This window comes from Oxyura jamaicensis, chromosome 2 (genome assembly GCF_011077185.1).
Source record: "Oxyura jamaicensis isolate SHBP4307 breed ruddy duck chromosome 2, BPBGC_Ojam_1.0, whole genome shotgun sequence".
Classification (NCBI taxonomy): Eukaryota; Metazoa; Chordata; class Aves; order Anseriformes; family Anatidae; genus Oxyura; species Oxyura jamaicensis.
The window spans coordinates 157,106,038-157,118,594 of NC_048894.1; the positions used below are offsets into that span (position 1 = coordinate 157,106,038).

At 45.9% G+C, this 12,557-nt stretch overlaps 2 protein-coding genes across 2 annotated transcripts in view; both read right to left on the minus strand.

Moving 5' to 3' along the window:
• The window catches only part of LOC118162667 (lymphocyte antigen 6E-like), a 6,324-nt gene extending 2,569 nt beyond the window's left edge, over positions 1-3,755 (minus strand). Inside the window, exon 1 of the mRNA XM_035318982.1 lies at positions 2,543-3,755. Coding sequence (XP_035174873.1) covers positions 2,543-2,594 — 52 coding nt within the window. The 5' untranslated portion in view covers positions 2,595-3,755. The remainder of the gene's footprint in view (positions 1-2,542) is intronic.
• A 3,828-nt stretch (positions 3,756-7,583) lies between these two features.
• Positions 7,584-12,484, minus strand: LOC118162668 (lymphocyte antigen 6E-like). Its single transcript, XM_035318983.1, has 3 exons — positions 12,258-12,484; positions 8,873-8,992; positions 7,584-8,214 (listed from the first exon to the last, which is right to left on the minus strand). The coding sequence occupies exons 1-3, from the start codon at positions 12,307-12,309 to the stop codon at positions 8,006-8,008; spliced, it is 381 nt and encodes a 126-aa protein (XP_035174874.1). The 5' UTR covers positions 12,310-12,484; the 3' UTR covers positions 7,584-8,005.
• Between the last annotated feature and the right edge of the window lie 73 nt (positions 12,485-12,557).

Below are 12,557 nucleotides of genomic sequence, written 5' to 3' on the forward strand. Positions count from 1 at the left end.
GAAGGGAAGGGAAGGGAAGGGAAGGGAAGGGAAGGGAAGGGAAGGGAAGGGAAGGATTTGGCTGATACTGAGAGAGCTATAATATTGTGTAGCTTTTTTTTTTTTTTTTCTTCATAATTAAACAAGTTGGATCTTCATATACAGGGTAAAACATTCTAGAATAGCATAATTTTTGCTTAAAAATGTAATAGTGTTTTACCAAAATTGTTGACACATTCTTTCATGGTGTGCTTATGACCAAGCTCAGGAAACACAATCCAGTGAAAATGCAACAGAAAGGGGGCAAAGCCAGACATGAAAACACACTCACAACATAGTTCACAATGGTTATTGGTCAAAGCAATCTGAATAGTGCAGCTCATGAGGTTCTCCATGAGCTCTGCTGTTGGCTTGCTACTATACAATAACATCACTAGTAACACTAGGGAAGCAATAGAGGGATTGCCTCATATTTTTAGTTGATGCCAAGGAGAAATTAGCTGGAAAAGTACTGTAAGGAGAGTTCTAGGTGATTTTGACACATGGATGTAACAAAACAGTAAATAAAGAAAGAATGGCTGCAGTTCAAAAAAAGAGAAATACATTGCACTAAAATAAAAACTGGCCAGATAACACAGGATGATCAACAACAGGTTAGGGTACAATTAAGAACTGCAGTGTAAACAGCGGGAGCCAACAGTGTCACACTACAGAAATGAAAACAAATGTCACTCAAGGGAACACAGGCAGCAACGTCATGTGCAAGATATGCAAAGTGCCCTTTCCACTCTGGCAAGACCTCGTCTGAAACACCGATGTCCTAATCTGTATGCAACACTTCAAAAATATGCGAAGCTCTTGGAGGGGGACCAGAGGAGAGGGAGAAGTGGTCAGAGATCTTGAAAATACAACCTTGTAGAGAAGGTTGGAAGCCTTTCGTTTGTTTAGTCAAAGTGAGATAATGCTGAGGAAAGACACAGTGACCTTCGTCAAGCAAGCAAAAAGAAACTGCAAAGAAGGTCGTAAACTGTTCTTCACAGCCTATGTTGAAAACAGAGGAGAACTGCACAAAATGAGAGGGGTGTTAGATATTTTGATTAACTCTCTAAAGGGAAAAGTGTCTGAGCAGTTCCAGGCTGTTCAATCTTTGTTGGAAATTTTCAAGGCCACATCACACAAACATCTACCTCATCTGGTCCAGCATTGGAGCGGGGAAAAGGATCATGACCTTTTAAGATTTCTTCTGGACATATTTCTATACCAGCGAGTTCATGGAAGCAAATGACAACAGACCCCATAGTTGGGCTGTGACATCAAGATTTTGATCAAAAGTTGGCACAGGAATGGAATGGAGCCCCAGATACATGAGAATAATCAAATAGTTCTGTCCAAGACTGACTTTGTCTCTGTACTAGTCCAGAAATTGTGATCTTTTTATCTTGAATGTGAAAGGCTTGAATTAGAACAACTAGCTGTCTCTGATCAAGACTGGGCTACAGAAAGCTGCTGTACAAGAGGCTGTCCTAATGCCCATTTGCAAGCTAATGCCCATATAAAATGTCATCAGCTCACTAGAGCAATAAGGTGCGCCACCATGAAATGTGTCTCTGTTAGCCTTCCACATCGTCCTAGGTAGTACTGAGGATGTTGCCCTTGATAATTACTCTCCTGTCTCCATTTTGTGTGATATCACTCAGGACAGCACTCTTTTTTTTTTTTTTTTCCTTTTTTACAGTTTCATACCCCTTTCCCCACCCCAAAACTGACCAAAACTTGTGATCTTCCAAGCATGCTGCTAGTGCCATCTGTCCAAAAAAAAACACACTGTGGGAGTAAGAGGTTGATACATCAAAGAGCAAGAATTAATTAAATGTCTTTCTCAACCCCTGCTAGATACGTATCATGGTTTCTGGGAAACCATCAGGTGTGGGGGAAATACTGGCAAACTGATCGTGCAAGTGGCATGTAGCAATACCCATGTATCAGTCCCAGAAGGAGGACACACATCCAGAATAACTCAGACTTTGCTTCGGAAGGAGGATGCCTTTAACATGACATATGCGTGCAAAAGTTCTTTCACCTCTGACTCTGATTTCACCTATAAAAATTCTGTGTTGCGTTTCCTAGGGAGCAAGACACGCCACGCCACGTGGCTCCAAACAATGAAAGAAGCAGCTGTGAGGAGAAGTCTGTAAAACATGCAAAAGTGATATGGGTAAAAAAATATGTCTTGTTATGACTTCTGGCACTTTCAACTTGCATCACTGGGAAAGATCCCACAGACCACTGCATGAATATAACAGCATCTGGTGCAACACAGTTAGAGCTTTATCACTTGGTATCGCCTGCTGGAAGGAAGAATTAACTTTATCAGGACTTTATTCCTGCAGTAAATGGAGATCTCATTGTTAATCAAGGTATAGATGGAAGTTGGCAGCCGTGTGGCTGCAGCGTTGCAATTTTGCAAAGCTGTTGATGGCCCCTAAAATTCCTGCCACGTGGAAAATTTATGCCATCCTCTCTATAAGCCTTATTTTAATTAGCAACAGCATTAGAGGCTCACCTTGTTCCACGCACAGGACAGCAGCCAGCAAGGTGACAAGAGCAGTCTTCATCTCCACCAGATGCTCTCAGCCAGACTGGGAAGGTGTTCGGAGGGCAGGTTATATACCTTTGGAACAGCAGCAGTTTTACAGGTTCCAGATGTCTCGCGGGTGGACATGAAATCAACCCAAGGGTGTGTAATGTGCATGTGGGAGTTCTCCATGCTGTAGCCCATGGAACGGGATAGCACCTTGGGGAAAAGTCCCTTTAGCACCTCGCTTATTGCTCTTCCAGTCTTATGAGTAATGGGAAATGAGGGAAATGAGGAGCTCTCCTCTCCTCTGGCTTCCTTCACTTCCTCCTATCTTTCTTCTCAATGGAAGCAGGAGCTGCACTGACGAAACAGCAGAGCCTGCAGGCACGGGGAAATAGTCCTCGCAGTGTGTTTTGGTAATCCACTTAGATAGCCTGTGCATGATGCACCAGGGCTCATACCGCTTTCCTTAATTATTCTGCAGAAACGGAAGGCCAGATTCTCAACTGGCCTACACTGATTTAGCTCCAATAACATCAATTTTACACTAAATGAAATTAGCTGATGGTTATTTACACATAATTTTTTCCTCAGATTTTCACGTCGGTCTTCATATCTTTATAATTTTTCCGTTACCTGCAGTTAGTCCTCTCTTGCTCCTCTCTTGGTTGTACTTCTCGAATACCTTTCAAAATCCCATAAATGTTTTACTTAATGATGTTTTGCTTCTGTTTTGGGGATCTTTTAGAGGGTCTGCTTTACTCCACACCCGGAAGTTTCTGGAAATCAGACCTCTCCTGATAATACCATAAACTGGCATCCTGAAATTGCCAGTCTACTCTGAAAAAGCCATCTCTCACAATATCTTTTTCAATCTCTCCTCTTAAATCAGTCCATTTCCCTCTATTCCTCTGTGTTGCCCGCCTCTGAATTTCTTAAGATCTGTTTCTGACATTCTGGGAAATAAACCCTAATAGGAGCTGCATCTTGCAAGAGCTCATGCTGCCATCTCAATGTTCCTCGAAGGTGAGATTAGTCCCGCACAGCAGGTAGCAGAACACACAAAAGAAAACATTGCCAAAAACGCCTTTTTCTGGTAATTTTGGAATAACCTAGCAGGTGGTTCTCTAGGAGCAGCCATTAGTAGGGTATTTGCTTGGTCTTTGCCGCACAAGGGGTTGTTTCCTTTTTATCTAATATGATTAGTCACATGGTCTGAACTTAGTCACATGGTCTTAGTCACATGGTCTGAACTTTTGGGTAGACCTGTGCGGTGTCAAGAGTTGGACTTGATGATCCTTAAGGGTCCCTTCCAACTCAGGATATTCTATGATTCTATGATTCTATGATTCACTTAAACACTGGATGATTTCCTTATCCTCATGAGTTTCTGACACTTTTCAGGCCTTCCTAAAACTGCTTCAGGAATGACATCATCAGGTGGTGAATTCCAGAGTTATTCAAGGCTGATGTCAAAACAGACTTCCCTGCTCTTGGTTTGGGAGATTTGTGAGGTCAGCAGGGGTCATGTTGGTGATGATCACACTGAACCTTCTGCTTTGCTGAGGTCAATTAGGTGTACTGTCCAAATGTGTTAGAAACAGGTTGCTCTTCCTAATTAGTGGGTGTCTCCTCCTGCTGGTATTTTGCAATATGGGTAAAAGGAAGCAACCGTTTTTTCTTTGTTTTGGTCCTATCAATTTCCCGATAGACTTCTGTACTGTGTATTCCGGCTCCCCTTTCTCCATATCTGAAAGGCTGATCCAGTTATTGCCATATCCCCCGTCACACTGACCTTGCCAACACCCATTTGTTTCTACACAAACTTTCATGCAATAGGATTTTGGCTCAGTCCATTCATCAAGTCACCAGCTTATTAGTCAGCAAGTGAGGTTAAGCACTGCCAACAAGTGTGTACTGAATTTAAGGAGAGAAATTTGAGTACGAAACCAGCTCTTCTATGTCAAACAGTTATCTGGGAGCTGTCCTCAAGATATTAAAGACTTTGTTATTACCTAAGCCTACTGTAATGCTGGAGCATGCTCTCTTCACAGCGTCTAGAGAGGGCTAATTTGCAGCCCAGTGACTAAGTTGCATTGATTCTTTCTCTCTCAGGAGGACGGATTATGAAACTCGAAGCAGTCAGAGGCAATAATTAAGCAGCCAAAGTGGGGAGGCGTCTCCTGCTAACCATCATCATGGACCTCAGCCTGGAGGAAGGTCTGGAGCAGGCCAACCAGGGACACCAAGGAAGAAGTAAGATTGAGGAAGACCAAAATAACTATGGGGGCTGAGTCACCTCTGTTGAGTGATCTCATCGATACCCATTTGGGAAAACTAAAACAGACCTCAAAATGGAGCCATGAGTTGGCCACATGACAATAGAGCCACAGCTAATTGTGAAAAGGGGTTGTTTTGCCACTTTCCATGGATTTCAGAAGCATTTTAGACCCAGTGAAGACCTTGCTCTGATCTTATGTATCCATCTTCTCTCTTGCTTTGTCACTGGTGTGCAGGGTGTTGATCTGATCTGGACAAACAAGCAAAGAGAAAGGGAAGAAAATTTATATTGTGAGGGAAAACAGGGCCAAAGCATTCAAGGAGAGCAGAAGGCAGCATAGAACCTTCCGTATCAATGGTGATAAAGCCCTGAGTTAGGGAAAACAAGGACCAAGGTCACATCACCTCCCACAGGTGCCTAATTTAGGCAGGGCAAGGCCTCCTTGGCTGATTCAGGCCCTGGCACGGTGACTCAGAGCACCAAAAACTGAACACTTATATAATCCAGGTAGAGAGAGCCAGCTGCCTCCCAGGAGCAATCCCAACTATCTGAGAGAGACGCCCTTCTTCTTCCCAGGAGCCCTCCAGGCACCCCAGATGTCTCTGCAGGGCACCTTGATGTTTTCACCGGAGGAGCATGCAACCATGGGAGCCAACAAATAAGAAAACTGGGGTGGAGGGACCTGGAATTAGGCATCTGTATCTGCACGCCAGTTGTCACATCAGGATTTCTCAGGAAGGCTGGCAGCGCGGAGTCTCTTCTTACACAACACCCATTGCCAAGGAGGGTTCCCGGTGGAAGCTTTCATGGTTTGAGGACCTCCTGTGCCTCAGGACAATTCAGATAAGACAGATAAGGAACCTTTTATGTAACCAGAGATGTTGGTCAATCTTGGTGGGTTGTGTTGGTGGGCAGGAGGGAATGTAAAACCTGTAGGGTCAGGGAGAAACCAGGTGTGAGGGAGGCAGGCCGCGGCCCACAGATGGAGCTGCTCCCTTCGGGACAAGCATCCTGGCTTCTCAGTGCTGTTCATAACTCCTCCATGCGATGGCTGTAAGCAGACCATGAAACCCTGCATGGCAGAAGCAGACTCTTACAAATGTGTTCATCCCTTTTTTCCACATGTTCTTTCTTCACATCCCAGCTTCCCTCCCATCCCAAAACAGAGGCTCCTTCCAAGTCCAGGACATGACCTTATTTTAAACCTGGGTGCCAAGAGAATGTACTCACAAGCTCAGCAGGACAAGACCTGTCATGCAGTCACCAGTACTGCCCCAGCTCGATCTTGGCCTGTGCCAACCAGCGCTGTCACTAAGAAATCCTAAGCCTGTGGATAGCAAAGACTGAAGGCTACTTCAAATAGTTCGGTCTTCACCACCGTATGATATTGGTGTGTGGCACAGGATGGCCATCCAAGGGCACAGAACATCTCCTGTGTGTTCAAGATGTTCAGATGTGTGTGTCACAGAAATATCTCTAAATTTGGCAGGAGGGGAAGAAAGGTGAAAGGGGGAGATGGGACTGAAGTTTGGAGCCAGCTCAGCTGAGGGATGGCAACACAATATAAACCATAGGGACCACCAAGAGTCTCATGGCTAAAAATGGAGTAAACTTGGCCAACCTGTCAGTTGCAATGAGGAGAAAAAAGATGGAGATGAGGATATAGCAAGAAAATAGAGGTTGGAAGCAAAGTCCAGGCCAAGACTGGATGAAGAAGATGATGAAGAAGGCTGTGAAAGAAAAGAGCCAGGGGGTGCATAGCCAGGCACTGGACAGGGAGGGAAGGAAGAGTGGGCAAGAAGGGACTGGAGCAAGCTGTTGTAGGAGCAGGCTGTGAGACCATATTTCCTTTACAAACCTGTTACAAAGACCTGGGAGTCGTGAGCCTTGTTCCTCTGCTCTTGGCACATCCCCACAGCTCTCCCTGTGCGGTGAGCCCATGGAGCCAGAACCAGCTGGGTGAGCTGCACCCAGCTAATTGCCCCAGGAGATCATCATCAGAGTAACACTAATGGAGAGCTTCTCCAGCTCAGGAGAAAGCATTTCAGCCTCACACGACTCGCTTTGGAAGGGTGTAAGTGAGCAGACCTCTCAGTCAGCTAAGATTATCTACAAGGAAGGTCAGCACAGGGGAATGTGTTCCTTCCAACTTTAACCCAGGTAGAAAACTTGACTAGCAGATGTAAGCGATTTGTTTTCAGAGTTAATATTTTGTTACAGACGAAGCTGAAATTTCAACACTCCAGCAGACACGTGGTAGAAACCGCCTGTCTTTTCTGAGGAGTTTCCTTTAAACACCATGCAGGATACTTTTCTTCCCTTTCAAGATAATCCGTAATGCTTATGAAGCAACTTTCACTGGAAGACCTTAAATCACTTTAAAGAAAATTTAATGCTCAAGATCCCTTCGTGTTGGTCCCTCCTTGTCCCCTCTGTTTGCCTGCTGGAGAGCTCAGCAGCCATTTCCTCTCTGCCGGCTGACCCAGAAGGGAAATTGAATGCAAGTCAAATAGAATGCAGTTTACTCTGAAATGGAGTAACAAAATGACACTTCTGCCAATACAGAAGAAAAAATAAAAAAAAAGAAAGCCTTAGGAGAGGCTTCCTGAAGTGAATGCAAAGCAATTGCAATATATTTCAGCATTATTTCAATTCAGTTTGCAGACTAACGCCTCCACTTTTGTTGCTGCTAACACGGACGCATCCAGCCGCTATGTCCAATGTACCATACCACACACTCACACAATAGTCTAAAATAACACTTTATTGTGCCCAGCTTCTGCTTAACAACTATAATATCAAAGGCTTCCTCAGCAAAATGATGCAGGGCAGAAAATGGTATAAAGGGAAAAATGGGACAGGAGGATGGGAAGGCCAAAATGAAGGGGGAAACATGTATGGAGTTATGAAGTTTTGTAGTAGGAGAGATGGTGCCTAAATGGTATTCCCATCTCTTTCTCTTCCAAAAAAACATTTTGAGGTAGGGCCATACTCTTGTGCTTGCTCATCAGAGCACGGAAAGAGCAAAAATATTTGCCAATGGGATGTGACACGCCGGGTAGGAGAAACAGGGCAGGGCAGCATTGACCCCAAAAGAAACTTCTGTACAGACAAGATCTGGAGCCCTGGCAATGCAAGGCCAGGCCGCTCTTTTCCCCCCAGCCCGTTTAAAAACCCAGCCGGAGGATGCAGGCGAGGCTGGCCAAGACGCCCACAGCTATCATGGTGTAACTGGTTTTCACGCTGCTGGCCCCGCTGATGTTGCACAGGGAAGTCTCGCAGCAGCTGGTGGCAACGCCGGCAATGCCAATATTCACGTCAATAGATGGGCAAAATGCAGAGCATTTCTTGGTGATGTGCTGTTTGCGGTCATTGCCTGAAGTGGGAGAGAGAGACAACAAGTGGTTCGATTTTTTATCCTTTTTTTTTTTTTTTTTCTTTTTTTTTGCAAATGATAGACAGTCTGCACAATATCCACCGGGGAGTATATTGTTCTATACTTAATGCCGTTGGTTTTCCATTGGGCTTTGGCACATCGCATCATGATTTGTTTATATGTGACCTATGGAGACCATCCCTAGACCTTAAGACTCCTATGTCATTCTCAGGGCCATCTGAATGCGACCTGAAGCAGGGATTTGGAGATCTAATCCATTTGCACAGAGCAAGATTGCGAGACTTCATCGTCACCATGCCTTGGCTTTGCTCCTTCCACAGCACCCAGTCCTTTCCAGTTCCACCACCTCTTAAATATATATGTGTGCCTGCAGATTAGACAAGGGGTTTGTGCAGACAAATCTTTTCTTTTCCATTGTTTCCCTCTCCTGGGTGTGCTTAATAATTCATGTGGTATTTGTTGCAATATATTGTGACAGAGACGGGCTACGCTGAGTTCCCACTTGCGGCAAGATTTCCTCTCTGCGTGCCACGATCCTTAATTCTTCTGCCACACCTTATGGTGGGAGGACACCCTGCAGTCAGCCTAACCTGATCCCCGTTTGTCATCAGAACCCTAGGACAAGCTGCACGCTTACCGAGTCCTGTGGTGGAATATGTGGTGAGGCAGTACTTCTCATGGTCAGAGCACGTGGTTGTACTCAGGCAATGTAGGTTGGACGATGCATCTTTGCACGTGAAACACGTCAGGGAGAAAGCTGCAAAAGAAGCACACGGCACCCATGGCTCACCTCTAGGAACACTCCCAGGAACACAAAACACGAACACAAAACAGATGGTGCTGGCCCAGACTGGGGGTCTGGCAAACCCAGCAAAAAACAGGCAGCCCAGGAAAGCATAAGAACAGGGCAAAAATGTATGAAACCTCCCCCCAGAAACTCACCTGGACCCAAATTACTTTAAGCTCGGATTCCTGACACTGATGCTTTTTTAGCAGCCCTCCAGGGATCTCCATGCTGGATACTTACTTGAGTCTCTCTTAAAATTCTGGCATCCCCAAGGGTACTTTTGGAAAAAGCTCCCCAGTCTAACACTGCTTGCAGCCCGAAACTGTCTGAGCCCTTTCTAACCTGGCTCCTTCCAGCCCCGTTGGGTGGCCAATAGTTCTTGCATGGAAAGGGACCCGCCAAGTCCTGTCCGCTCCCTTTCACATCCTCTTCCAGTTATCTGGAGAGCCCTGGCCTACACATTCTTTCTCAGAACAAGCAAACCAACAGTGAATTCTTCCTGAAATCTTTTGAATGCAAAAAGGAAAAGAGATCTGAGAATAACCCCTGTGGCCATACAGAGTGGGACTTTTTTGCTGCATGCCTCCTCAGCGTAACTCAGTGAGGAACAAGCAATGCCGCTCTGCATCTCGGTGTATGGTGGGAAGACAGATTTTAACTGGTTCAGTTTTGGAGCTCTCCTGTGCTAAGAGCCAATCCTGGACCCGTAGATGACAGGGCTCAGCCAGCCAGCCCCCCAGCTGCAGCACAGCCATCCGTGGGTGAAGACTGTAGCATCACGAAATTTGTACATCTGTAAGACTGTGCCTCTGCAAAGCGCTGTGCTAATCTGCATGAATGAAAACAGTTTGCACACAAGGAGGCTCCAGCAGCCATTCATAGCAAAGAGATCCTTGGGGAAGGTTTCTTTGCATGATAAGAGGAATTTCCTGCTCATCTGTTTATCTGCAGCAAACACTCCTGCAGTAATGTCACCCAATGGGGATTAGTCTTATTCTTCACATTCCCAGACTATCCCTATCTGTGGCCAGTTAATATCCATATTATTCTTGTACCAGCACTGGCCCTTGGCTTTGTTTCCCCTGCTCTTCATCTCCCTCGCCCTTCTTCTTCCTTGCCCAAGCTTCTTTGCCCTCGCTGGTGCCTTTGCCAGCAATGCCCCAACCTCATTTCTGCCCGTGTTTGACCCTAGACAAGTCCATCTGACCCAAAGAGGATCCCCAGTGCACAGGGTGCTGCCAGCCAGGACTTGACGCCATCTCAGGCCATGAATCAAAGTGACTGGTGTTGGTGCTGCATTTCACAGGAAACCACAAAACAAAACAAAACAAAACAAAACAAAACAAACAAAAGAGCCTTTCAGGGAAGTAGTCAACCTCTGTGTACACAGCCTCCTCTCTGACCACAGCTTGCAGCCCCTTTGCTCCTTCCATCGTCACCTAGCACTGACCTTCACTGTCCTCCTGTGGTCTCTAGTCCTTGTAAATCATGCAGTATTGTCCTAACGTTGCAGGCAACATTTTTGAGTCTGGGACCCTCCTTTAGACCACCTGCATGCGAACTGCTGATGCCTCATTCTCTTCTCTTGTGCAAACCCCACACAAGCACTCCACCCCACAAGGAACCACCCTTTCCTCCTGGGATAACTTTATACTACAACAGAGTCCCCAAACTGGGTTTTCCAGACATGTAATTCATTTTATTCATTAATTAATGCAGCTTCTTTAATCAAGCCCATTCAAAGAGAAACTTCCTGAATCTACGCAGGCAATAGTGGCGCTTGCTGGATGCCCAAGCCCTGTTTCATCCCAGCCTCCCAAAGCTGCTAATTTAGGTGTCTAGATGCCATGGGAGGAAGGCAGGCACATGCAAGATGATTTTGCCAACCTTCCTCTGTGCCCAGGAGGTTTCTCTCGTGCTCAGCATTTACTACAGACAACTCTGGAGATATGTGGCTGCCTTTGAAGGTCTCCTGCCTGTGCCCAGGCAGACCTCTGCTCTAAACAAAAAGGAGCATTCCTCAAGGAAGATTTTCACATGAATAATTCGAGCCACCCAGATAAACAGCTTACATATGTAAAGCGTTAGCAAGTGCAAATGCTGGCAGATGCAGGATTTGCACCGTTAAAATCGGTGAGGTTCAGGATTAATTGGAACAGCTACCAGCCTTCTGGCTACGTTGCACAGCAAAGTGGTGCTGCCTGTGTGTTAATTTTCACTGACTCCTTTAGTAAGTTCTCTGTCTCATTACGTGATCTGTTTAAAAAATGTGATTACAGTTGATAAGCTGCAGGAAAGGATCCGTTTATCACCCTCGAGTTTCTCAACCCCATTGAGCACAATGATTTAACACACGCCAGGTTTAAAGCCTCTGAAGTCCCAGGGTAAGAACATTTATGGCTTCAAATTAACTATGAGCCTCAGTGGTCTGCTAGGTGGGGGCCAGAATGGCCATTAATTTGCAGGTAAAGCCCTACAACAGAGCCAGAGAAAGATTCAGTTTGCAATAAGGCAAAAGCCACCTGATCTGAGGGAACCAAATATTTCCCTTGAAATAGTCAGAGGGATGTTCAGAAGAAGGGAAAAAAGTTATCAGAGTGAGAATGGGACTCTGCGTCTCGATTCCAGGTCTGGGATTAATGTTGGCAATGTTACAGCTCAAAGCAATGAGCTGCAAGAAAGGGTTGGGAGCCAGAGCTGCATTTTCTTATGGCATGACCATCTCTACCATATCGGGCAATTAAGGCTTGTAATAGCCTCCAATAAACAAGCAAGAAAAAACAAAACAAAACAAAAACAAAACAAAACTCATGCTTTACTTTATGTCACATTTTCAGCCCTACTGCAGACGTTAACACTTCCCTATCCACAACTGCATCAAGCAAAATTAACTTCCCTTCTCATGGAGCTGCACCAAGTCTCAGGGCTCCCTGCATGGAGCTGCTGCAAGGGCTGAGCTGGGCCAGGTGAGGTGGGTCCCTCAACCCCCACTTCAGCCCCTCAGCATCCTTCCAACATCTCCTAGTGGGGATACATCCCCTTGGCTGGAAGAGTCGTCTGCTAAGTGAAACGGGTCAGCTGCTTTCTTATTCTGAGAAATGCAACATCCTCTAGAGCGAAACGAGGCTCAGCGTTGCCATCCGTGCTGCAAAAATCCCCTCGTCTCCCTTGCGAAGTCAAAGGCATGCCCCAGCTCCGGGGTCTTGCAAGCACAAAGCAATCCCTGGCGACTCACCCCTCTCCGCGCACAGAGCTACGGCGAGCACGACGAGAAGAGAAGGCTTCATCCTCTGCAGGTCTCGCAGCCTCCAGAGCAAGCAGGATTCACGCAGGGCACTTTTTATACCTCTGCAGTGTTTGCTTTGATGCCGGGATAATAACTATGGGGTTGTAGTGTCAGATGATGAATGATTGGGAGGGACGTGTCAGTGCTTGTGTGGGGAAATATGTTGGAAATCTAAATGAGCGTGTATCTCCCCCCCCCCCCCCCCCCCCCTTCCACTTTCTGAGTTGTTTCACAATGTGGCTTGTTCAT

Bases quoted from the DNA above. Each gene is read 5' to 3' on its own strand.
- LOC118162668 (XM_035318983.1), bottom strand. From the start codon at position 12,309: ATGAAGCCTTCTCTTCTCGTCGTGCTCGCCGTAGCTCTGTGCGCGGAG. The intron at 8,993-12,257 runs GTGAGTCGCCAG...CTTCTTTTGCAG, and splicing joins AGCTCTGTGCGCGGAGAGGG to CTTTCTCCCTGACGTGTTTC. The intron at 8,215-8,872 runs GTAAGCGTGCAG...CTCCCACTTCAG, and splicing joins ATATTCCACCACAGGACTCG to GCAATGACCGCAAACAGCAC.